Raw genomic sequence first — 27,981 nt, forward strand, 5'->3', positions numbered from 1 at the left:
ACACAGCCAATATAATGCACAGGAGCCAATCAGGATAAAGGTCAGCAGGGTGAGGAGAGTTCACATGTACACCCATTCTACAGGCAGTAAGGGGAGACAGGAGCTGTCCACGAGGGTGGAAGGGTTCTGAGCCTATCCTAGAGGTGGTCTGATTTTTCATCACAATCCACGGTAACACCTTCTGGCTGATCACCAGGCACCATCTTAGTCATGTGTGGCCCCAAGACCAGGAAGTGAGCATCAGTCTGCAAGTTAGGTTTCCTTTTCTCCATCATAGGTTTCTATTTCTCTGATGTGACGTGCCCTACAAGAACCCTTCAAAAATGTCCATGAGAAAAAAACCCAGCAAACATATCATCCACCCTCCATCTGGAGGGAGCAGTGACAGGTGACAACAGTATCAGAGATAAGATTCTTTCCTTTCCCCAGGTTCCTTCATCCTCTTGGCCTTGCCTGCAATATTCAAAAACAATATCCTTGGGATTGCAGAGACCAGGCATCTAGCTGAAAGCAAGCTCAGATTGGGTGAGGAATTCACAGTGCATTGATTATTAGACTCTACTCCACCAGAATGATATAATATTGGACTCAATATTTTGATGCTCAATCAAAAGAATTATTTGTTTAATATCTAAAAATCCTTTTGTAAAAAGATGGTTTTATCCAATTTCTTCTCAGAATGGAAGAAAAATTGAATTTGAAGGAACAAAGGGAGAAAAAGTGAAATTGATTCTTCTAACCCTCTTTCAAGTCAAGCTCATTCAATAAGCAGCTTCCCTCATTGTTTATTTTGTTTTCTCTTCCTGGACATCCTACAGCTATGGAAGTGTCCTGAGCTGAGGACATATGATGTAAGGTGCAGAGCTAGAACACTGCTAAAGTCCTGTATGAAGAGATGATTTTTTCAACTCTTCTCTTGAGTGCCTTTTAAAACAACCTGGTCTAGCTGATGACCAAGCTAATAAGAGTTCTACTCTCTCTGAAGCAATCACCCTGACTTCAATAGTAAATACAGTGTGGCCACCATCATTGCCCCATGCCATTAACCACCAGTGCTGCAGGCACCACAACTACTTCCACCAATATTGCCACTGTCCCTATCCGCCATCCAGCACCACCACCACCACCATCACCATCACCATCACTGGGTTCTACTAACATTATCACCTCCACAGCTGTTATCAACTGTACCACCATCCCTAATCACCTCCATACCACCATGGTCTCCACCACTCTATCATGACCAACACCAGGATGGCCACCACCACCTCCACCATCACCTCTATCACTGCTGCTACCATCTAACCACATCAACCACCTCCAGCACCACCAGTTTATCTACCACAACTTCCTCACCAGAATCCCACAACTCTTACTACCCCTGCCGCCATGTCTCTGCCATCTCCACCACGACCCTCAGCAGCAGGGCCACCACCACCTACACCACGGCATCATTGCTTACAGTTATGCCCTCCACCACCACCTCTCCACCATTGCCACCTTTGTCATTGTTGCAGCCACTGCCACCATCACTATCACCTCTGCCAAAGTTCATTATGCATTCATTTCTGTCAAGCCTAGTGCCAAATACTGCCCAAGTAACATCTTACTTAATCCTCAACTATCTCTGAAAGTAAATCCTATTATTATCTTTATTTTACATGTGGAGAAACAGGCTCAGAGAGGTTAAGTAACTTGCCCAGAGATACACAGCTGTATTTGAATCCTACTCTCTTACTTGGTAAAAGTAAATGAAATAATATGTGTTATTCTTACCAGAATTCTCATTTTATCAGCATCTTTTTATGAGATCCTCATGACAGACATTCTTCCCTCTCATGATTTATCATCTTAAAGATATTCTTAAGGAGTTTAAATTAACAGAACATATATAGCAAACAGAAAATTTCTAAAATTATATTACACGGCCAAAAATATCTCCAAACCCTGATTTCAAAGTATGTATGAGTATTTTCAAATGTGTTGTCATGGGAAAGGGCAACCAGTGGTGAGGGGTGGGCGGGACTACCCTGATCTTCTTAAAGAAAGAACTCTGCTTTCTTGGTGGTTGCTCCATTATGAATTGACCAATCGATTTACTTTGCCCTCATGTCAACAGTTTGGCACTCCTTGGCTGAATCACCCCATCAGTGAGTGAGTGTCGAAAAACCTTTATGATTGTTTAATGAGGAGGAGCATTATCCCAGTCTCAGTGCCATCTATTAAAGCCTCTTTTCTGGGCTCTGGCTCCCAGACTGCTCCCTCTGCTGTACCAGCATCCTCCTCCCCTCTCCCTGGAGGCTATTCCACTTCCTTTCTGCTATTCCCTGTGTTTTTGATTAATAGAGAAACAGTCATCCCATCCACCAGCAAGATGACCTGGAGTTTGAGCTGTTACTGTTTTGTTTTTCCCACTGGCATCTCTATTCTCTTGTCCACACCCCTTTGAACAACAGAGCATGTTTATGGTGACACAGAGGTTAGTGTTGACAATGCAGTTGGCTAGGTTAAGAGGGATGGCATTGTGTGGCAGAGGCCTGGGAGCCATGGCTTCATCCTGTGAGTTGAAAGTGGAGGAGGCTTGACTCCTTGCCTGTACATGCCCCTTAGGCTCTGGCTAGCATATGCAATCATGGATCCCTGGTAAAACACAAAGGCTGCAGACTGGAACAGGGTGGTTTTCTAGAGGAGAAGCAGCTGCAAGCTGAAGTGTCTGCGTGTTTAAAAATAATAAAATGCCATTTTATTCAAAACAAGGACTGAGAGACAAACTTGAGTCATTCAGACTTAGGTATTTGGAAGACATAGTCCGAAAAATACAGGAAGTGAGACTATTCCTTTAATGAAACCACTAATGATTTTTATTGCCAATGATAAAATTCAAGATTTCAAGTGAAAATTAAGACTTTCAAGAAATTTATATTTGCCACGGTGGGCTTGGGAGCTTCCCAATTATTAAACGCTTTTTTGATGAGATCGTTGATGTTATTAATAAATGAAAAATTTGATGTTGTATAATAAAATGTGATACTTAGAATATCTACATAAATTAATGAATTAATATTTTCCAAATGATCAAAGCATGATGTTGCAAATGCATGCATTACTTAAGTATCCATTCGAAGTACAAAATGAACCAATGGATTTTAATGTAACTATGTATAAAAAGAGTTCATTTATGTTTCCAATTTTGTGTTTCAACTAATCTTTAAGAAATTACCAGAAGAATGGGGTCTTAATTAGAATAAGATATATCCCATGCTTGTATAATTACATCAAAATGTATTCTGCTGTTGTATATAACTAAAAAGAACCAATAAAAAAGATAAAATACTGCTCGTTGAGTTTTGGTGTAGTAGTAAAGAAAATATTCATGATTACTGAAAAGGCTATTAAAATTTCTTCCACTTTTCAAATACATAATTTTATGATGTCAAATTTTCTTCATATACTTCAAATGAAGTAACATATTGTAGGCATCGAAAGCAGTTCAGGTTGGAGAACCCAGATGTCTTCTTCAAAGTATATATTAAATAAATTTTTAAAGAATATATAACAATGCCATTCTTCTAATTGAATATTTGTTTTAATATTGGGAGTATAATAATTTTTCATAAAGATGTTGACGAGATTGTTGGTGTTATTAATGGGTTTGCTATCACTTTAATAAATTAGTAGATGAGATATTTTTTACTTTTTCAGTTTTAATCTTAAAATGATAAATATTTTAAGAGACTGCAAATTGGTGCAGCCAATATGGAAAAATCTTAAATGATAAATATTGATAAACAAAACCCATGTAAGCAGCAGTTTTGGGGTTCAAAATGAATTTTAATAACATAAAGTTTCCTAAAACTAAAAATTTAAGATAGCTACTCTAACACAGAAACACAGTAAGGAAAGTACTATATATTTATTGCTTTTTTGGTATGCATAAAAACATTGAACATTAACTGTGGGCATAGCACTATATCAGATCATGTAGGAGGAGATACTAAGAGAGATAAGACAAAGGTCTTGTTGTCAAGAGAGTTATAGTTTGGCATGATAGATGAACAATTATTAAGTAATACAAAGGAGTTTATATCAAAATGGGCAAAGGATTTAGGAATAAAACCAGAGACTCCGCATCTAATGAAAGAAAAAGTAGGCCCTAATATCCATCATGTGAGATTAGGCCCCAACTTTCTTAATAAGACTCCTTTGGAGCAAGAATTAAAATCAAGAATCAATAAATGGGATGGACTCAAACTAAAAAGTTTCTTCTCAGCAAAAGAAACAATCTGTGAGATGAATAGAGAGCCTACATCTTGGGAGCAAATCTTTACCCCTCACACATCAGATCAGGTAGAGCACTAATCTCTATGGTATATAAAGAACTCAAAAAGCTAAACAACAACAACAACAACAACAAATAATAATAACCCAATCAATAAGTGGGCCAAGGACACGAACAGACACTTCTCAGAAGAGGATATTCGATCAGTCAACAAATATATGAAAAAAATGCTCATCATCTGTAGCAATTAGAGAAATGCAAATCAAAACCACTCTAAGATATCATTTCACTCCAGTCAAAATGGCAGCTATTATGAAGACAAACAACAATAAGAGTTGCCGAGGATGTGGGGAAAAAGGTACACTCATACATTGCTGGTGGGACTGCAAATTGGTGCAGCCAATATGGAAAGCAGTATGGAGATTCCTCAGAAAATTTAGAATGGAACCACCATTTGACCCAGCTATCCCTCTCCTTGGTCTATACCCAAAGGACTTAAAAACAGCATACTACAGGGACACAGCCACATCAATGTTTATAGCAGCTCAATTCACAATAGCTAAACTGTGGAACCAATCTAGATGCCCTTCAATAGATGAGTGGATAATAAAAAGTGTGGCATATGTACACAATGGAATATTATTCAGCAATAAAACAGAATAAAATCATGGTATTTGCAGCTAAATAGATAGAGTTAGAGAAGATAATGCTAAGTGAAGTTAGCCAATCCCAAAAAACCAAATGCCAAATGTTTTCTTTGATATAAGGAGGCTGATTCATAATGGAATAAGGAGCGGGAGCATGGGAGGAATAGACGATCTCTAGATAGAGCTGAGGGGTTGGAGGGAAAGAGAGGGAGTAGGGGGTTAGAAATGATGGTGGAATGTGATGATCATTATTATCCAAAGTACATGTATGAAGACACGAATTGGTGTGAATATACTTTGTATACAACCAGAGACATGAAAAATTGTGCACTATATGTGTAATATAAATTGCAATGTATTCTGCTGTCATATATAAATTTAAAATAAATAAATATTAAAATAAAAAAAGAAATTAAAACAATTCAATTTCATGGAAACAAATACCCTGTTTAAAAAAAGTGGCTATAGTTAATAATTCTCTATTGTACACTTGAAATTTCTCAACAGAGTAAATCTTAAATCTTCTTAACACACACACACACACAAATGGTAACTATGTGAGGTAAGGGATATTTTATTTTGATTGTGGTACTCATTTAATAATATATACTTATATGAAACGTCATGTTATATACCAGACATATGTATAATTTTAGTTTTAATTATATTTTAATAAAGCTGGAAAAAAGATAATAAAAAAATTTGTATTTTTTCATTAAAAAGGGAGTTTATATCATCTTTCAGCAAATGTGCAAGAGCCTATGCTGAGAGCTGGGCCTACTATGATGAATTTGACATTCCCACATGTCCTGGTCATTTAATTACTGAGTCACATTGTTGATAAGCACTTCAAAGATGGAGAACCTGACACAGTTAGTTAGGAACATGGTTAATCTGTTAAGAACTGATGATAAGTTAAACAGGGAAGATGTCCCAGAAAGAGTCATATTAATCAGAGACCTCTAGGAAGAAGAGAACTGGGTCTGGAGAGTGGCTGGGCTGGGGGAAAAGTATTCCAAACAGAACAATGTGGGAAATAGACCTAACCAGGAAGACACTTCCTTCCTTGAAGCACCTAATGTGGTTGAAGAGAGGGAAATCAGCTGGTCTGTGATCAACATGTGTTCTTGGATCATGTTTTAAAATTCTCAGCCAAGAGAGTCTTAATGTTTTACTGTCCTGGGCAAATACCATTATTCCTTTATAGAGTTTCAATGCTTTGCTCTCCTAGAAAATATTGTAATTATTTATTAATGCTAAATGCTTTACTGGACAAACACTTCCTTCAAATAAATGTTCTTAGAGCTCCTATATAAGTGATCTTTGAAAGTTGGTAGCTTTGGATAAGGTCTTTTTTTCCTCCTTAGTGAGTATCACAGTGTCTCTTTTTCCCTGTGTCATGAATCCCTCTCTGTGCTAACCACAGGGCAGTTCTTGGAAGGGGTCTTTATTGCACTCAGATCTAAAATAAACCTATGATTCTGATATGTTAAAAAATCGGGTTAAACTGGTCTCTGAACTGTGGCTGGTAAGGAGTGTCCTTCCTTCTTGCAATGTAGTTCTTATAGAAGGTGAAGAAGCTTTATTTTCAAATTCTAAGTCTGTGTTTTTCTTTTATTTCCTCCCACAATATCAGTCTACAGAAATCAAAGAGAAAAGCAGGATTAAATGAGGATGGTTAAAAAACAAACCAGAACAACAAGAAAACCCTACAAAAGTAAGCAAGAGGCCATATTGTTGGGGGGGGGGGGTTTATAGATTTGGGTAAATATATTATTTTTACTCTAAAAACAAAGGGGAACTATTGAAGGTTAAGTTTGGGTAATGCATGGTCAAATGAGTGTTTTCAAAATGATAAATTTGTCTGTAGAGACTCGACTGGAGAAAGACAAGAACAAATGCAAAATTACCAATTGGAGCTATTGTTAGTCATCCATGTGAGAAATATCTTTACCTCAGAGACTTCCTAAATATGAGCACTGCAGACAGATTTGAGAGATTATTGCCAGGAGATACAATAGGGCTGATAATACATTGGATGCATGTGGGGTGTTGGATGCGATCATGTCAAGCCAGGTCCCCTGCTTATGTAATGCCACAGACAGTGGTGTTGTTCACTAACATAGGAAACAGCAGGAGGACTGGATGTGGAGCAGAAATCCTGAGCTCTGGTTTGAACATACTGATTTTGAGTTGCCAATGAGTGATCAAGTTGGATGTGCTAAATGGACAAGTGGATATGCAGGTTCAAACTTCAGAGAAGAAGGCCGGGGTGTGAAATATATGCGTAGGGTTCTCACTGTACCCATTGTAGTTGAAGCACTGGTAGTAGATGAGTTTGATGAAGCAGAGCATATAAAGCAGGCAGGGAAGAATGCTGGGGTACAGTGTTTAGGATTACTCCTAACCCCAGAGTGAACTAAACAGGGAAGTATTTGCAGAAATGCACATTGATACATTATTGCTATGATAAAGAAAAGGCTTCTTGAAGAAAATGGTTTTTAAATGTCTTTTTTTCCTGTTTATAAAAAGACAGAAAAGTCTTTTGCAATTACTTGACAGGCTCAGGACTCTTAATGAGAAACTTGCATAACCTGGTGGCTTATTGGGTTATGAATCTACATCACAGCAACATAAATGAACAGGAATTTTGGTCCATTTGCCAATGCATCCAGTTGGCTCAACCTCAGCGTATCCCTGAGATCTGTTTGCTCAGCATAGTGACCATGGGTTACCATATTTAAGAGCACCACTTTGGGTCCTCAGAAATGACATTGCATGAGTTGCTTTGCCAGATACCTCAAACGAGAAGCAGAAACAGAAGCATCACTGGAAGACAAAACTGTCCAGACCTTTCTTCTCTCCTCCACCCCTGTCATCTCACTTCTGCCAAGCAGTTAGAACATGCTGAAGAGATGACGGGGACAGAAGAGCACAATGGCCCTTGACAAATTGACCAAAGACTTTGTGGTTCCAATGAAAGAGGAGGTGGCAGAGCTCCCGAGGAAACATTGGATGTCCTTTTGGGAGGAGAGGCTTGGGCCTGGTCAGCTACTCTGGCAACAACAGCAGCAAAAATGGCTTTGGAAACAACCACAGCAGAAATGATTTTCAGAAGGGAAATCATACATACCCCAAAGCAAGGACTATTATAGCTTGAACAGCCCTGATCTGAAATCTGAAATCCTCCAAAATATGAAACGTTTAGAGCACTGACAGGATGTCACATGTAGAAAATTCACACCACGAAACTGTTTCATGAACAAAATTATTAAAAATAGTGCAAAATTTTTCTTCAAGCTAAGTACATAGAATTGATATGAAACATAAATGAATTTCATGTTTAGTATTTGGTCCTATTCCCAATATATCTCATTATGTATACACAAATATTCCACCACCACCCCCCCCAAAAATAACAACAACAACAACAAAATGCTAGAATCTGAAATCCTTCCAGTTACCGCATTTTGGATAAGGGATACCCAGGCTATACTTGTATGATGACTGTGAAGGTGAGGAAGGTGAGAAATGGCCAAGATTGGGGTCGAAGAGCCTTTCCCCAGTTTGCAGAGATACATTGCTGCGGTGGACCTCATGTGGACCCATGACAAGTTCAGGGGAGGAAGAGGAAATTGAAGAGACAAGAGTTGGGTGCAGAAACAAGAAGGATAATTTATAGCTCACAACTAAGTAGGAGCCACTCTTGACAGAAACCCTTGCCCAGGAGATGGAAGTTCTGAGTACAGGGAGGTGAGGAGATAAACTGGGGAACCTCAAGTAGATTCTTGAAATCTCACCCCAACCCCCACCAGCCACTGCAGCCCAAAATATTCCGGGTGCTGGGCCTCACTGGACAGAGGGAGGCGTTCTGAGGGCTTGGGATGGGGCTTCACTCTCCAGCACAACATACAACCTTGAACTTGAGCTTGAGCTGAGTTTCTCCTCCCACCTTGGTGTATGGTGTGGACATAGGAGCAGGGAGGGTAGAGCAGTGCTTGAATTTGGATTGTTCTGTATTAGAAACCAACAGTTTTTATGTTAATTTCATTTATTTATTTATTTATTTATTTTTTTTTTTTTTTTTTTTTACAAGTGTTATCTAACCACAATTAAATCCAACATCTTTATTCATAATCCCCAAATTCTGAAGGAATAACTGAATAGTTCTTGTCAGTTTATTTCTTCAATACAAAGTGTTTCTAAGATTTCAGCAAGAATAATGGTTTTGGCTTAATTCATTGTAATGACATTAATAAAGGATCTGTCTAGAGCTGCTGGATCCCAGTCAAAAGGCTGCTGAAGAATGCTTCATCCAAGGAATCCTCTAGCATCTCCCATAACTGGACTTAAGTCAGCATGCCAAGTTTAGGACTGATGAGGACAAAAAGTAAAGGAAAATCCCCTTTTATAGCAGACACTTTATATTAAAAAAATGACAATGGTAAAGCCATGATTGTACGATCAGTACAGAAGAGAACAAATCTTAAAAAGCTAAGCACAAATCTACTTCAATTTTGCTACTCTACCCTTCTCTTTTTGTAAAATAGCTTACAGGACATGCTGGACAGCATGACCTTTAAATATGGAGAATATTAAATTTACTAAGTATATGTCACTCAAGTTTATGAAAATTCTGGACAAACCTGTTGTTTTAGAATGATTCTGTGGTTAATTAAGCTCTGTTTGGAGGCACAAATACAATTTATTTCAATATAATAGTACTTACCAAATGAAACAAGGAGTTTACATACTTATCAAATGTTTCATCCCAAACAGCGCAATATAATGATGCTCTAAGACATACAAAATTAACTTAATTTACAGTATTATTGTCTATTATTGTCAAACTCGATTCAACAGAAACTTGAAAGCACATCATATTTGACTAGGTCAAACTACTACTGAGTTCAAATAATTGATATGGAAGTATTTTGGTAAAGTGCCCACAGTGAGAGCAGTTTAAAAAGCAGCCCCTGTTTTCTACAGAAATTGTGACAGTGAACACTCATCACATTCTCTGCAATATCACAAAGCACTCACACGAATTCTGGGGAGTGATACCCTGGACACACAGCTTATTTCACATTAGTGAACAAATCCAAAAATTTTTATAACAGTTCTGACTTTGGGCCAGAAGATAAAATATCCCATATTTACATATGTACAAACCCTAACTTCTAACCTATTAGTTCTAAAAATGGCTTTTTGACTTGTTTTCAGAGGAAAAAGTGTACAATGCACTTGTATTTGTGCTTCTGAATTAAGGAACAATATACATTAAGTGGAAAAAAAAAAAAAAGCTTGGGATGGTACTATCTACTTAAATTATGTACATGATCTTTGGATATCTGAGAGAATCAGTTTAACTGACCCTTGCCTTAGAGCAACTTAATTTTCTAAAGTTACCCAGGAAATGTATTCAACCATTTACAAAATCAAAACATCTAACATGTACTTTATAAAATCATGATCTTATTTACCTGCCTATTCTTCTACAAGATAGGTATACATTAAAAAATTTTGCTCAAAAACATAAAAATATATATTATTTCTTTGACATTTAGGCATATAAATATTTTACTGAAGATGCATCATCACTCAATAAACAAATGCAAAAACTGCTTTATAAAGTGTAGTTCTCTGCTAATTAGCAATATAAAATACAAAATGATTACAATATAATTAACCATTAAAGAGCTAAATTCGAGAGATTTGCAAACCAATACAGCAGTAAATAGCCCCTTGTACAAAAGTCCATTAAGACAAAGTCAATTTTGTAACAGATTACATAAAAATGCAAGCCAATAAATGCATTATAAATGCAAAAGAGAGCATTGCTTCATCAGCACATTCTTCAGTCTTGTTTGAACTAGATGCCAAACTTACTGTTCACTTTTCGGTTCATCTTGTTTTCCATTAAGTTCTTGATCAACTCTAATAAATGGTCTTGTAACAGCCAGGAGTGTTCTGATAAACCAAGAGGGATGCACAATAATTAGGGATTTTAGGTTTTTCCGTAACCTTCTATCAATTTGCTGATAACATTTTCTGAGCCAACCCAGACTGGGCATTTTTCTTCGAGTTGTTGCACCATTTAAATAAACTATCATGTAGTTTTCTGCTACTAATAGCTCCAAAGTGCCAATAACATACTTAAAGAGATTGTCCATCAGGTATCTATAGTTAGGTTGACCACTTTCAGGCATAAAACAGACAGCAAATACAACAATGGCATTTAATCCATCCCCATAATATCCTCCATGACTGATAACTTTTTTATAGGGCTCAATTGCCTTCATATCAACCCTGTGATCCTGTTCTCCAATCCTGAACATACGCCAGCGTCGTCCATCTTCTTTTTCTTCTGCTGCTGAATATTCAGTGATTGAGCCTTTCCTAATTACTTCTGTTGTTTTGGGTTTTGGAAGATCATCAAAAGATGGGGGGAGGGGAAACCTACTGCATGTTAGTTGTTTGTTTCCAAGACAAAGCTGTTAACGAAAATATCCTTCCAGGAAATGACTTCCCACTCAAACTCATTACTGTTCTCTGATGGTGTGTCTAAACCATCCAAGTCAATCTCCCCACTTTCATCCAAATCATCTGACAACACAGAGCCATCACCCGGATCCAGTGTCAAGCTAATCTCTGGAGCCATTAGTTTCTTTCTTACTTTATTTCCATTAACTTCTAGTAAGCCAGGCTGGCTCTCTGGTCCAGTTACATCTAGTATATCTGCTTCAATACTATCATCTTCTGGTAAAGGTATTGGAAAATCTTCATCTTGCCATTCTTCTTTCAGTTCTACACCTTCCATTCTCAGCCTGGATTCAATGTCAACTATTGACTCCTGATAATCCAGAGAGCCAATATCCCCGGAGGAAGCCTTGGCCCCCTCGTTCTCTTCGCCCCTCCAGGCCGGCGACGTGGGGCTGACGGCCAGGTCGCAGAAGGCGGCACCGAGCGGAGCCCGCTCCCCTCGGTCAGCGGTAGAAAGTCCAGCCCGGTTTCCCGGCCGCAGCTGTAGAAGAGACGACAGAAGCTGACCCGGACGCAGTCTGTTAATTTCATTTAGACCTAAGAGGAGTAATCAGATGATTTTTAATCTTTTCTTCCCTATACAATTTAAAAAGCTTATTTTAGGGACATATGCACTAACATTAAGAGAAAGATTTAATTTGGGCAACTTTGATTCTTAAAAACAGAAAATGGCTGGGATGTAGTTCAGTGTCAGAGGGTTTTCCTGGCATGTGTGAGGTCCTGGGTTCCCAGTGCAGCAATCAATCAATCAATCAAAAATTTAAAAATAAGGACAGAAAACAAGGCATGTGAGTAAATACTGTTTGCCTCATTATTGGAACTAAATTTCTTGGATCTTTGTAAAAACCAGTTGTATAGGCTCAGGAGGGGCTTAAGTCCTGTGTAATCACCCTGTCTCCTCCCCTTCTGCATGGTCATGTTTCCTAATTCCCCACCATCTCCCATATTTTCTGATTTCTTCTGGGTTGGGCTTCCTACTCAGAAGCAGCCCTAGTGTTCTGAATTCTCTAGTCCTGTGGATTCTGTCAGTAGCAGTCATAGAACCCAGGGGGCAGTTTCTGGTCTGTGTGCTAAAAAACTAATGAATTCCATTATCCTTATGGACATAAGTTGAGGAAACAATTTTTTTCAATATTTTTCATTAATCTTTTTATAAAATAGAAACTCTTGTGAACAAAATTAAGGAAGACTGTTAAAACTAAATGGTGTGTATATGTGTGTGTGTGTGTGTGTGTGTGTGGTGTGTGTTTAATTTTCTTTCCACTTTCTTTATTTCAAAAAAAAATTTTAAGCTTTAAGTTCATTCTAGGATGTTTGAGGAGAAAAATATCTTCTGAAAATAGGTCCCAAGCACAGGGCACCTGTACATATGTCATATGTGGATTGCACCCACCTCTTCTCCCCCAGCCTCTGCATCCTGGGTTGTTGAACGCTACTCCTCTTATTTTGCTGTATTTCTATAGTTAACTTGGTTTCATTTGGGTGATTCCTTTTTGAGGGGAGGTAAAAAACAGAGAAAATTTTCCTGAAATTTTATTTCACTCCCTCCTGCAAAAAAATTTTTAGAATTAAAAAAATTTAATGAATGTTGTGAGAGATGTAAAAAAAAAAGAACAAAAAAGTCAATCATAATTAGATAACTCAGAGATGATTATCATGAACATTTTATGTGCTTTTTTCTAGCCACTAAAATTATATTTTTGTATTATACATTATGCACCAGTGAAATCATGGAACACATATTGTTTAATGCCTTGTTTATTTGCTTCTCATGATAGTACATGTGACTTGAAAACAGCATTTGTACATGTGCATGTTATTCTATCATGTGGAAAGGGAATGCTTTTTAAATTTTACCCTAATAACATGATTCATAAATAGATTGTTCACTGAGTTCAAGAGATCAGACTAGATTTAGGTTCAATTTGGAATGGGATAAGATCCCATTTTGAGCAATATTTGTGTATAAAATATCTTGAGTTGAATTACAACTTTCCTCAAATTATGATTACTTTACATGGATGTGGTACTTGTTTTCTTTTTTAAAATTGAAATGTTTCTTCTATTTTATTCAAAACCTGGCACCTTTATGAAGAACTTTGCTTTTTTTTTTGGTACTGGGAATTTAATTTAACCCATGGGTGCTTTACCACTAAGCCACATCCCCAGCCCTTTCAATTTTTTATTTCGAGACAGGGCCTTGCTAAATTGCTGAGACTGGCTTTGAACTTGTGATCCTCGTGCCTCAGCCTCCCGAATCGCTGAGATTACAGAAGCTGTGGGTTGGGCTATAATATTGATTTCCAAAGACATTATTAAAATTATGTAGGATAAATAAAAGACTCACTAAATATGGGCAAAAGAAGCTGTCTTCTGCCATTTTTAGTTTTCTGTATTTTTTGTATAGAAAATTCCAGGGAGACACTGGGGTGAACACACATTTACAGAGTTGGATGTGGTCACACAGTACAGTATGCACAAATGCCTTCTGCATTTATATTCACAAATAGTTTAGGACATTAGACTTGGAGAGGCTTTATAACGAATAGATAGAGGGGAGGATGTTAGAAACAACAAAAGAGCCGCCCTGAATTGGGAGGATGTAGGAGAGGGCAGAAACCAGTACTGTTTCTAAAGAGGCCTGCAAAGTCGGCACCTGTCCTTCCTGGATTAGTGATGCCCTTGAGAATCCAATGCCCTGGGAGCATAGTTGTTCTTTTAGAACCTTGTAAAGGGCTACTCAAAGAAAACAGACCACTGAACAGTTGTTCCTTTTCTTCTGTAGCACTGAACAGGATGTTATCAGTGGCTAATTTTAGTTCCTTATCATTGAGACCAGATAGCCGTTTCCATTCCAGGTCTGAGCCTGGCCAAACAATTCATAACTGCTCTGCAACTTCCTCACCAAGACATTCTGCTTCACTGAGTTCACCCTAACTATGGCACAAGATAATATGTGTTATGGCTTTGTAAACTGTACAGGGCCACGTGAATGACAGTGAAGACTCTTTCTAGCAATTTTTCAAGTATAATAACAAAATGTGCAGGTATAATAATGAGATTTTACAAATATAAATAACCACAGATATGCTCCATATCTGCCAACTCTAAAAATAGGATACAATGAGAAGGGGCAATTCGTTTAAATTCCATCTTTATCTCTTGTTTGTGACTTACATTTGATATTTAAGATAATGATTTTCACTTGTTCTTAAATGAAATGACATTCTCATATACTCCAAGGTTGGTCTGATTCCCCTTGAGGTTTAATTGTTGAAAATATGCAGAGAGGCACCTGTCAAAAGACTGGCAAGTAATTCCTGGGGAGTGTGGAGAGATGGTGAGTCAGATCAGGCATATATCCTTCCTCCATAGGCTGTGACCCCAAGCCTTCCATTGCAATGGCTCGGTGTTGGTGACAATGTAGGAAACATATCTTTCCTACCTGCCTATCATGGGCCTGTGAGACACTGTGGGGCCTGGGCTGGAGTTTAATGTGAATAGTGATCCCCCTTAGACTTCTCTTGCTTGAGATCATGTGTCTCACTTTTAGTCAGTGCTTTCAGTACCTCTCAGTGACAACCGCCTTGGAGTATCCAACAAATGTGTAATTGGCAACCTATCAGACTGATCCCGCAATACAGTAGCTGATCACTCCAGGGCTCTTGTCATATTTCTTGATTAACAAAATTTTTGTGTATAAGGCCATTTGGTGTGTGTTTACTGAATGGAATGGCCTCCCAGCCCACTCTGTTTGAATTGTTCATTCCTTATCTTGCTCTTATTTAGGAATTTCCTTTCTTCTTGTTTTTTTTTTTTTTGTAACAGGGATTTAACTGAGCAGCATCCCCAGGCCTTTTTATTTCTTACTTTGAGACAGGTTTTCAATGAGTTGCTAAGGTTGGCCTCAAACTTGGAATCCTCCTGTCTCAGCCTCTTGAGTAGCTAGTATTACAGGCATGCACCATTGCACCTGGCAGGAATTCCTCTTAATTTCCTGGGTTGTGTAGTTGAATTAAGGAGAGTGAGATGTATACAGGACACACTGTATAATCCTGTATACAGTGAGATGAATACAGGATTATTCAGGATTCACTCATGTGCTTGGTACATTGCTTCCATTACCTCAGCTCTAACACCACAATCCTCCCATTTCCTTTCTGCCCCAACTGTGGCCTGAGACAGCCAGAGCAGCCTTCTGGCTCTCCTGCTATGCTTCTGTGGGTCCCAGTACATATAGCCTGAATTATTGTGCATGAAATAAAGCTTATGGAGATTAAGCCACATTCTGACTGACTTGACACGTGAGGTCAGGTGTGGAATTTTCTACCTGTGTAACATTATGTCAACGCTCTAAGATCTTTTGGATTTTGGTGTATTTTGGATTTGAAATTTCTGAACGAAGCATGCTCAACATTGATATCTATAAAATGGAGTGGAGGTGTGAGCACACAAGGTCCTCCTTTACCTTTGCACTTCCACTTTGCAGTGCATCTATTGGGATTGAGATCTCTACCAAATAGGCTGTTGGGTTCCTGGTTTCCCCTACACCTTTGTAAATATGTTTAATGTTTCCTTTGGAAAAGGATCTGTAGTCTTACACTGAAACTGCTGTTTCTGTGTTTTCTTAGGAGGTTGTGTTCTCCTATTACCTGTGCACATGTTTCTTACTGTTTTTGTAAAGAAAAAAAATTCTTGAGGCTTAAAGAGAGAAAATGGCTGAAAAAGGCATTCTTTGTGTTGCACATTGAACAGGTGGCTGCACTGTAGAGAATTCTCCCTTCCTTCCAACATTGATATGGAACTGGGAGCAGTTTGAGAAAAAAATGAATAGCAACAATTTGAGTTAACTAACAATCCAATGTTGTTTAGCAGATCTTTCATGTCTTTTGAAAAATGGTTTCATTCCTAACCTTTGAGCTCTCATGTGCTCTGCTGGGGTTTAGGCTATGTGTTGTGCTGCCCATGGAAGCACACATCAGCTTCCTGAGAATAAGCCATGGTGTGTCTGGGGAAATGTTGAGGCTGGAAGGTGGGGAAATCTAGATGTCCAAGAGACAATGTGACTCTGTACTTCTCAATCACATCACTTCCAACAGTGGAGCTCAAATGGATAGTTCTTTGGGGTTGTTAATAAAACAATGATTTATGGTCCTGGCTTATCATGGTGGTTATGTCTATGAATTTCAGAAGCAGGGGTTCAATGAATATGCAATTATTAAGTGCCAACAGGATTGAAAAGGTGTGGGTGCAACTGGTGCAACTGATGACTAGAGGAAATCCAGTTGTGATGGAGTATACAGATCCCTGCATTTTGCTTTTTTTTTTTTTTTTGGTAATTATGCTTCTACTCCTGTGTTTGCCGTGTCCATTTGCTGTCCATATTGATTCTCCAGCACAATACATTGCAGTGGAGATAGATTTGAGAAATACATTAAAAATATTTGCCAAAGAGACCAATTTTTCAGGAAAATATAATGAATTTTCTCATGGTCTCAAATGATTTATCCCAGTGACTATTCATCAAGGCTGGTACAATAGATTTTTCTTTCTTCCTGTTTTCTCTCTCTCTCTCTCTTTCTTTTGTGTGTGTGAAATTGTAGATTTCAGCAAAAGATGATAAGACTTCTGACTTTGTGGATGCATATAGAAAAATTCAACAACTGAAGTGGTAGTTAATGTTAGGGTCATTGGATTTATTAAATTGGTCTGTTAATAGCAAAGTCTCTAAAGTAATCTTTAAAAACTGGAGAAATAAGCAACTTCTTATGTCTTTCAACCCTTCCTCCTTATTTTCTCTATTCATTAGGCAGAAAGACAAAATTTCCTTGGTCTCTGATGAATGTTCCCCAATGGAAAGTACCCAGGGAGGTTCTGTTAAATACTACAGCTAAGAAGTAATCTAGTACAGAGGTCTGTTCCCTGTGTTTCCTCAATATTTAAAGGTTTCAAACAATTTACATTGTAACACTTTTAGATTTACAGAAAAGTTGCACAGTGTCTACAGAGAATTCCCAGAATGTGGCCCAGCTTTGTACACGACCAGGGTATATTTGTAAAATCTAAGAAATTCACATTGCTACAAAATTATCAACTACAGGATTTACTTTGATAGTTTTTCTATCATTTTTGTTGTTGTTATTGCTCCAGGATTCAATCCAGGAAGCTACATTGCATTCCTTATGTGTCCTTATTCTGCAATCTGTGACAATGTCTCAGCTTTTACTTGTTTTCTGTGACCTTGACAATTTCGAAGAGTGTTGCTCAAGTATTTTGTAGGAATGTTCTTCGGTTTGGATTTGTTTGAGGTTTTCTCCTGAGTGCACTGGGGTTAAGGGTTTGGGGAGAAGACACCACAGATGTGAGGTCCCCTCTTCAAGGTGCCTTGTTAGGGGACACTTGCTATCAACACCACATTGTTGGTGACACTTAGTCAAGGTCCTGTGTTCCAGGTTTCTCCCTCTAAAGTTACCTTATTCCCTTTTCTATAAGCTATTTTGAAGATACAGATGATAAAAGCCAGCCTGGACCCAAAGTGATGGGAATTAAGTTTCACCAATTGGGATAGGGAAAATATATAGATGTCTTTTGGTATTCTTCTGTAAGGAAGGTTAATTCCTTCCCCATGTATTTATTATTTTGATTAATTATTTATATCAGTTTGGATTCATGAGTATTTGTTTTATACTTTGAGTTACAACACAGTTTTTTTTTCCATATTCTTCCTGTTAGCATCTGGACCTTTTTGATCCCACAATTTTTGTTAGTGCATCATAGTCATACTTCTTGATGGGATTTGTTGTTGTGTATTTGTACATGCACACAATATAATGATACAATTTAGTTAATATCACTCCCCAGCACTCACCCCCTCCTTCTATAATCCCACCCCCTGGTCCCTTTCCTCTATTGATCTCTCTTTGTTTTTCATGATCAATCCAATATTATTATTTATTTTTTTGCTTAAATTGTTAGAATATTGTTCTAATGTTCTCTCAGGTGGCTCAGGTGTCCTTTTGACAAGTCTTAGCTATTTTCCTCCCTTCTTCCATTCCTCATTCCTTAATTCGTCCCTACTTTCCTTGTCCCCTTGGGAACTACACCATTTTTCTGGCTCATCTTACAGTTTCCTAGTCCCATACCCCAGAATCGCTCATTTCTCCAGGGAAGCACAGTTTCTTTAGCACAGACATTTTTTGTCCAGAAAGTCTGAATTTTAGTCCCAGTTATGCCACAAGCTACAGGATCACCTAGGGCAGGGTTCTAAATGCCCCAAGTATCACTTTCCACAGCTACAAAAAAATCAACAATAATGGTCCCTATATCATGAGGTTCTGATGTAGAATAATCTACACAAAAGTTCAAATATGTGCTCTTGGTTTTGTTCTCATTGATTTCCTTCCTTTGCTGTCAGAGGCTGTGTGAGGGATACGAAGAAAAGGGTGGAAATCCTACAAATCTCTGAATGGCAGGGCTGGAAGAATTGTTTTAGGAATGGAGGCAAATCTATATGGAATATATGTTTATTGCTTGGGGAAAAAATGGTTAATCTCTCCATGAAGTAAGCAGCCCCAACATGGTACTACTGCCAGTTGACTGGCAGGTTCCCAAGGGAGTGGTACCATGTTATAGTGGAGTATTGACAATGTGGGATTTCAGCTGACATACTGGCTAGTTGAGGGTAGTTAGGAAAATGTCCAGATTTTCGAGCCCTGTGTTTTTTCAATTTTTTTTTTTTTTTTTTACCACCATGGCCACTTTGTTCATAGGCCCTCTAAACAAATACTAGTATATATGGGAAAAAGATTGGCTGACATTTACAAGACAGATAATCATGTCTACTTGATTGTCACTTGGTTCCCCACTGTAAATATCTCTGGGACACATTTATGTGAGATTCTAATATTTTTTGTACTCTGCTGTCACTTGAGTGGCTGCTCTTCCACCACCCATGGCACTATGTGGACGGTCTCACTCCCAAACCCTACAAGGCTGCACAGTGATTCTCCTATTAGGGTTCACCAGGACTTTAAAAATGACTCTTTGTCTGCCCTAGATATTTTGACTATCCTTGGGATTGCTGAAACATAAGAGCCAAATGGGAACACAGAGCCATCAGGAAAGGGTAGCAGAGGGTCTCTAGGAGCAAACAGGGAATACTCAACAGAAGCTCCCTGACCATCCCTTAGTGACTCTCCACCATGTACCTGCTTTATTTCCTTTATGGCACCTGCAATTTAAAAATTTATCTTGTTTATTTATTTACTAGTTGACTGTCTCTTACACTACAATGTAAACTCCACCATCTGTCCATCTTGTTCATTTCTATACCCCAGTGAGTGGAATAATACATGACACCTGATAGATCCTCAGTGAATATCAGTTGAATCCATGATTCATTGTAAGATTTCTTCTAGCTCTAATATTCCATCTTTCACTGTGTCAATAAGCGTTCAGAACTATGAACCAATCTTATGATAAATTTTGTTTCAAATCATCACATAGTCTGCATGGCTCAGTGGTTCTAGAAGACCATTATTTTCTGTCAGTCTAGGGAATCTCTCTTAATGAGACAGCCAGCTGTGGCATAGACTAGCTATGCACTTTGAATTCAGGCAGGCACATCTAAAAACTGTGACTCTGTTTGAGGCCCATAGGCATTTTTCAAATGTTTGGCATGTATTTGCATAAAATTGCAAGAAGGCACATGGATGCCACCTTCTGCCCCAGTAAGAATGGGCCTTTGTAACCAGGGAAAGGACCTGGTCCCAGTCCAGTGCAGCACTAGAAAATTCCTCAGCCAGACATCAAGAACAAGGGACATATTGTTCTCCTAGACCCTTGTGCACAAGTTATCTTAACTCCTCAGTTCCCATGTCCACTTGACCCCTATCAGTGCCACAGGGATAGCTGCCAATCTCCAAATTCTGGGAAGTTGGAGGTGCACTCAGTCATTTATATCCTCAACCCTCCTTGCTGGTTATCAACTGAAGCAATTGTATTCAAGGTTGAGTTGACCAAAAGCTCACTGGCTAGGAGCCATTTTGAGGAGGCAGTATTCAATTTGTATTTTAACCAGAAAAATGACCTAAACAAACAAATAAACAAAAATATAGGATTTGTACAGTCAGAAACTGTAGTTAGCTTGCTTTCTTTCTTTCTTTCTTTCATCTTTCCCTCTTGTCAATTGACACAGGACTCTGGGTTCCTTTTCTTGGCTACACCACGAGGACCAAATGGCAGGATGTGGAGCAGTTGTATGGAGGTGAAATGAAAAAAAAAAAGGATCATTTGAGGATATACTTATTGTCTCTCACATTGGTCATATCCTGGAATCTCTACTTTGCAGAGAGTTGTGACCCTCTAATGCCCTCTCTGGGATCCTCCTACAGGACCAAGGTGACTCAAGTCAGTTACTCCTGGCAATATGGTATTGTGGTTTTCCAGATGGACCAAAGCTCTTCCTCCCTGAGGCTGGCAGCTCATGGGAGGGAAAGTCCTCCTGCTCTGACCCCTCCACCTCTATCAGGCTAACATATGGGCCCACATAAATTCTTTGCTAACCCAAGGTGGAAATTTTCAGAAGGGAAATATAAGGCAAGAAAGGTAACAGAAAAAGTTGCAACGAATTTAGAACTTCTTTGCCTCACACAGGGAAGACCTGTCTAGGTTCAGGCAAAGATGGTGATGTTCTGGCAGAGATGTGTTCTCCAAAAAGCTCATGAAGTTTTCATGTTAGGGCCCCCTGCCTTGCGTGGCCTTTGAAGGTGATATAACAATTTAAGTTCAGGTGTTTGTAGGTTTTGGTAATTTGTAAATGTAAGCAATTTTTAATAACAAGTGATTAAGAATTAAGAATCATCATCTTTTATATTGCCATTCCATTTTATTCTCTGACTTATTGGTGCAGTCAAGGGGATTTGTGACATGGGAGAATGTTTTTAGGTTTACTGTAAAATGCTTGCATGGTTCTTGTCACTGCCATGTATTGTCACTAGCAGCTGTCCTTGCCCCAGGAATAGCCACACTATTATCTTAAAGATTATAAAATATACAATTATAGTGAAGAAAAATTATTTAACCTCTTAGCAGGGCTATAGATTTGCCCTTAGAGATTCCAATGTTTTCTTTAGAAGCATTGGGTTTCTTTCTGGCTTTGTTTGTGATAGAGGTTGGGATGGTTGATGGCATCTCAGAATGATTGCACCAACTGAGCTTGTGCCCAGTTTGAAGGAAAAGTAACTGATAAGTTCACAATTTAATACTGCTGATGGAAATCACCATTTTTGAATCAGTAGAATTGAATAAATCACCACTAGCAATGTGTTGTATTAAATCCCTTCACTTTATCTATTTGACAAATATTGGCTGGAAAATTGAGTGCCTATATGACAAACACAAAAGAAAGTATAATCCCTTTAGGGTTTTTCTATATTTGCATAAAATTGAAAGAAAAAAATGAATAAAACAGAGAAATATCAGAATCACAAGACATTCAAAATAGCAATGATTATTGTTATGATTATTATCATGTGCAAAAAATAACTACAGCTAATTCAGTGTGGCTAGCACTCCCTATTATTGCCATATTTCAGACACTGGGTAACACTTTTCATATATTATTTCCTTAACTCTAGTCTTCCCAATAAGCCTATGAAGTTGGTGCTCTTGTTATTCCATATTAAAATGAGTATTCAGAAGTGCGGAGAAGTGTCACAAAGTCACGTTCAAGTACAGCGGAGCTGTAATTCAAGCCCAGTGCAGCCACTGCTCCCCATCTCCACAATACGCCATGAAATCCTTCTCGTATGTGGTACTGCCATCCCAATATGCTGTTACCAAAAGAAGGAACAATGAGACATGGCCCAATCTGATATCGACTTTAAGGATGAGGGTTGAAGTTCCTCTTTTCGTTATGATAAATAGCTTGTACCTGCCAGAAATAACCATAAAAAATGAGTTTCAAGAGCTATTGAATGTATTATGGAAAGAGCAAGACAGTCAGGATTGGAGGGTCAAGATCCTAAAAGAAAAGGAAAAGATTAATGTAAGCTCTACATTTGCTAACATCTTTCCCCCACAGAGCATCCAATGGTGCATGTCATAGAGCAGTGGATTGGTGGCCTTTGTGTTGCAATGTCCAAAATAACTGACCAGAACAACTTAGAAGAGAAAAAAATATTTATTTTGGTTTATGGTTTCAGAGATTCAGTTCATGGTCAGCCAACTCCAGTGCTGCGAACCCAAGTTGAGGCAGCATATCATGGTGAAAGAGTGTGTCACAGGAGCACTGCTCTGCTAATGGCAGCCAGGAAGCAGAGAGAGAGAGAGGGGAAGGGACAGCAGGGAAGATGTACACTTCCAGGGCATGTCACCAGGTGACCTACCTCCTCCAGCCACACCCACCTGTCTACAATTACCACCCAGTTAGTCCATTTAAACAACCACGGACTGATGAGGTTACAGCTCCCACAATCCAATTCTTTTATCTCCAAAGATTCCTGCATTAATACAGGAGCTTTTGGGAGGCATCTCATATCCAATCCATAACAAGCAGAGAGCTCAAAGACCTACAACTGGGGTAAAATTAAAATATAGGGCTATGAAGTAGTCAGGATTTGAAAAGCCAAGACCCCAGAGAAAAAGACTGCATAGGAATGATCCTAAATTTTGTCATGTGTAAAAATGTAGAAGAATAAAGATCATTTCCAACCCATTCCCAGTTTGATCTATGAGGGTAAATAGCCTTAATAACAAAATTGAACAAGGTTAATACAAGAAAAACATTATTTTCCATCTCTATCATGAACTTAGATCCTTAACCAAATGTTAGCAACAGGATGTAGTGATATATATAAAAAGGATAATACATTGCAACAAAGTTGGAAATATTCCAAGAATGCAAAGTTGGTTTAACATTTGAAGATCAAATGACACAATTCACTGAATAAATGAGAAAATGAGAGCAAACCATGTGATTATCTCACTAAGCACATTAAAATATGTCAAATCATTCATATTCATCCATGACAGAAACACTTATAAAAATAGAAATAGAAGGAGAAGTCTTTAATCTGTTAAAGTTTTTCTATAAAAGTCCTATCACAAATTTCATGTTTAATGATGAAATAATGAAAAGTCTTCCTTGAGATCAGAGAAAAGATATGAATCTCTACTATCACCATTTTTCATTCATTGACCTGAATGTACCATCCAATGCAATACGGTAAGCAAATAAAAGGCATCAGAACAGGAATAAAGAAAGAAAGCTGTCTGTTATGTTTTAAATGTAAGGTCTCCCCAAAAAGCTCATGTGTCAGACAATGCAAGGAAGTTTAGAGGTGAAATGATTGAGTTGTGAGACCTTAACCTAATTGGTGGATTAATCCACTCATAGGGAGTAACTGGGTGGGATTTGTAGTCGAGTAGGGTGTGGCTAGAAGAGGTAGGTCATTGGAGACATGCCTTTGGAGTATATATTTTGTCCCTGGTGAGTGGAGCTCTTTCTCTGCTTCCTAGTTTTCATGTCCTGAACCCCTTTCTTTCACTACACCTTTCTGCCACAATGTTCTGCCTCACACAGAGCAGTGGAGTAGGTCATCTATAGATTGAGACCTCTGAAACTGTGAGCACTAAATAAACTTTTCCTTCTTTAAAATTGTTTTTACCAGGTCTTTTGGTCACAGCAATGAAAAAATGAACTAAAACACTTTCTTTATTTGCAGATGACATGGTATGTGTGGAAAATGTATGTGAATAATAAAAATAGTGACCTACTATAATTAATAAATTAAATTAGCAAGGTTGCTGGGTATAATGCAGTATGCCAAAATAAATTTTATTTCTATGGACTAGGAAAGATCAATTAGAATATAAAATTTCAAACATTTTAAAAAGTAACATTAAAAATAGTAATACATTGGACTAAATCTAATGAAAGATCTGCAAGAAAGATCAATAGATGGAAGAGTGCAGGGAGTGGGGAGAAAGAAAGGGAAGGAGAGGTACTGGGGTCTGAATTAGAACAAGGTATATTGCATGCTTGTATAATTATGTCAATTGGATTCTACTGTAATGTATAACTCAAAAGAACTAATAAAAAAGAAAAAAAGAGAAAGATCCTCAATGTATTTACTTATGAAATTCTAAAACATTACTAAAATAGATTTTTAAAAGTAAGTGGAGGAAATACATAATGCCCATGAGTTAGAAGATTAAATATTGTAAATATGTCAAATCATCCCCGATTTTCCCGTAAATCAAAATAACAGCAGATATTTCTGTGGAAACTAACAAGTCCATTCTAAAATGTTTGTGAATATATAAAGGATCAAGAATAGCATAGAAGAACTGGAAGAAGAACAAAGTCAAAGAACTTCCACTATCAAATTTCCAGGCCAACTATAAAGCTACAGTAATTAATGGAGTAGTGTTACTGTAGTACTAGACAAACATGCCCCCCAAACAAGATAGATCAGGAACAGACTCATATATATGGGCTTCTGATTTACTACAGTCCAGAATTTTTCAATAAATGTTGTGGTAGTAATTGGATATTTACATGGAGAAAAGAATCAATTCTAGATAGATCACAGATCGAAATGTGTTAAGGCAAAGCAGTAAAACTTCCAGAACAGCAAAGGGAAATGTTTTATGATTCTTGGATAGGCAATTTTTTTTAAAATAAGACTTAAAAATGTCCTCAAGGCACCACTGAAAGACTACAAAGGCAAACCACAGAGGAAGAAAACCTTTGCCTACAGAATATATAAAACTCTTCTGGATCAGAAAGGAAAATACTGGTAATGTTCAACAAGGGCAGCACACTTAAGGGAGAATTTCACAAGGGAGAATTTACAGATAAACAAATGCAAAGTGTACATTGGAAAACTGCTTATTTAAACTGGAATGGTATGCATATCAACTGGAATGGGAAAAATTAAAAAGTCAAACAGTACTCAGAAGAAGTGAGCTCTCACAAATCATCTGAGGGTGTACATTGAAATGGTAGCCTTGGTGATCTATTTGGCAATGTCCACTAAAGGAGAAGATGCACATTCCCTAACACCCAGAAATGATATGACAAGTTTGTGCACAACAGAGGAGGTATAAAAAATTGTTAGAAGCATTATTCTTAATAGCCTCAAAATGGAAGTAGCCCAAAGGGTAGATGTCAATCAATAAATTGTGGTTTATTTCTAAATAAACAGGGAAAAACAATGAACTTCTGCATTATGAACAACAGTGTAAGAACATGTGTAGATTTTGAGTAATAAAAAGCAAGGAACAGAAGTCCATTTATGATTTCATTTGTATATAAACAGAATTAAACTGATGACAGCAGTGGGGATGATGGCTGTCTTCAGGGATGTGTAGGTAGGTCGGTGAGATAAAGGGGGGTTTCTGAACATTTGATGGATACGTTTTATCCTGCAGTCATAAGGTGTGTGTAAAAGTTCTTAGATCTGTTCACTTAAGATGCATGTACGTTTTTGAATGAATGTATACTGTAGTGGAATTTTTTTTAAGTTTAAAAAGAGAGATGTGACTTTTTTTTTTTTTTTAATCCACTGAGAGCCGGCTCTTTTCCAGGACTTATGCCAGGATCTAACCATATAAAAACAAATCAAGGAACTTACTGACTGGTGTCGAAATAAACAAACATACAGTCTATATATGATAACGGATACAAGGGGCCATAGGAAGGCCACATGCAGGGGAAATGTGTGTTTTGGCAGACGGTAGAAGTGATTCCATTATCAACTCTGTATGGAATTGAAAGTGTGATTTTGTTTGGAACAGACTTGGACAAATCCAGAAGTCCACTGGTAGCCTCTTTAAAAAGTTAATTGTTATGGTTTGGATCAGGAATGTTCTCCAAAGACTTATGTATTGAAAGCTTGGTCCTCAATGCAGTGATGTTTGGAGGTGGGGTTTTGGGAAGTGATTGCCTCAAGAGGTTTCAGACCTCATCCATGAATTAATCCATCCAATGAGTCATAGCTGAAAGTACTATTGGGAAGTGGAGGAAACTGCAGGAGGTGGGACCTTAGTTAAAAGGGGTGATTCCTTGGGGACTACCTCTTGTCCCTAGCCCTTTATTTATTTTTTTCCTCTCTGCTTCTTAGCTGCCAGGAGGTGAACAGCTTTGCTTTGGTGGAGCCTCCCTCCATGATGTTCTGCTTCACCACAGGCCTAGAAGCAGGGGAGTTGGTTGGCCATGGGCTGAAATCTTAGCAACCGTGAAAATACAGCTTTCCTCCTTTGAATCGACTTTCCAGGTATTTTGTCACAGTGATGAAAGCTGACTGACACATGGATTTCATGAGAAAATGAAGTCAATGGGCTCCTATTAAAAAAGAAGTAGAAAAAGAGCTGAAAACGTGTAATGAGAAAACGTAATGTGAATTTTTGTTTCTGTAAATTTTAAGAAAAATGTTAATTTTTTTAAACTAATGGGGAATGTTTAAATATGGACTGGCAATTGGACGATATTACTTGACTTTCTAATACCTGATTTTGATGAATTGTAGCTTTTCATCTTTTTGTTGTATAAAAGTCTGCCTATTACAAGGCACGCGTGCTGCAGTGATTAAGAAGTCAGTGTCATAAAACTTACTTTTAAGTGTTTCAGAAAGAGATATAGACATATGTAGGCAAAGTAAGTTTGGCCACATTATTGAAGTGAGGAAGTGAGTGTACAAGTTATCACAGACCTACTCTTTTAAATCGCTTGAACATTTTCATAAAATGTTGGAAATAAAGAGAAGTCTCTCAAGCTAGAATGGCATTTGCTGACTGATGTTGGTAAAATCACATAATTTCTCTATATCTCCATTTCTTCAAATGAATGATAATCATGGTGCAACCTTGCTGCCTTTTTGTGAGGAATAAATAACTTAATATATGTGAAGTGCTCAGAAGAGTCTGTGGCTGGAGAATATTGCTTTCATGTCCTAACTCAGCAATCTTCACAGTGTGTTTCTCTCACCAAAAGTTCTGGCTCTTCATTCATTTTTCTAATTAGGATTTATTTTTGTCCTTCACCATTTGCTTCACAACTTAAGACTATTAAAACTCACCCTCCGCTTCTCCATTCTGATATGCATATCCATAAGCCCTTTCTGTGATCCATCTCTTTCCATGTGGTTCCTTAGAAACCTGAGGAGTTTCCAGCTGCAGAAAATCTTGCCTCTTTCTCAGTTGTTTTCTAGTCATCTAGGAAGATGAGAAAATAGGTGGGTGCTTACTTATCTCCAAGAGATTCCATAGTTTCACCTTTAAGGCACAGAAGAACAACAAACACATAAAATGTGGCTGGTGAAAAGTCTCATATGGGTCCCCAAACTTGACTGTCCACTTTAGGTATAGCCAAAGGAGCTCCCTTTCTTCCATCAGTCAAGTGGGGGTGGGGGAAAGGGTTGAGTCGAAGGTGTAGAGTTCCATAAGAAGTGGTCATGGGGCTAATAGTGGTGGGCATTTATGGGGGCTGGGAGTTCTGCTTTAGACAGT

General features: G+C 38.0%; 1 protein-coding gene and 1 long non-coding RNA gene across 2 annotated transcripts in view; one reads left to right on the forward strand and one right to left on the reverse strand.

The window, feature by feature from the left end:
- Window positions 1–6,640, forward strand: part of LOC131423940 (uncharacterized) — a 121,179-nt gene extending 114,539 nt beyond the window's left edge. The window contains exon 3 of the long non-coding RNA XR_009226142.1: window positions 6,563–6,640. This is a non-coding gene — a long non-coding RNA (uncharacterized LOC131423940). The remainder of the gene's footprint in view (window positions 1–6,562) is intronic.
- A 2,398-nt stretch (window positions 6,641–9,038) lies between these two features.
- Window positions 9,039–27,981, reverse strand: part of LOC124089370 (BCL2/adenovirus E1B 19 kDa protein-interacting protein 2-like) — a 43,253-nt gene continuing 24,310 nt past the window's right edge. Inside the window, exons 3-4 of the mRNA XM_058577764.1 lie at window positions 11,473–11,950; window positions 9,039–11,425 (exon numbers count right to left, since the gene is read on the reverse strand). Of these exons, the coding sequence (XP_058433747.1) occupies window positions 10,812–11,425; window positions 11,473–11,950 (1,092 nt within the window). The 3' untranslated portion in view covers window positions 9,039–10,811. The remainder of the gene's footprint in view (window positions 11,426–11,472; window positions 11,951–27,981) is intronic.

The sequence above is a fragment of the Marmota monax genome, unplaced genomic scaffold, assembly GCF_021218885.2.
Source record: "Marmota monax isolate L192 unplaced genomic scaffold, Marmota_monax_Labrador192_F-V1.1 WCK01_AAM20220418_F8-fsc00005, whole genome shotgun sequence".
NCBI lineage: Eukaryota > Metazoa > Chordata > Mammalia > Rodentia > Sciuridae > Marmota > Marmota monax.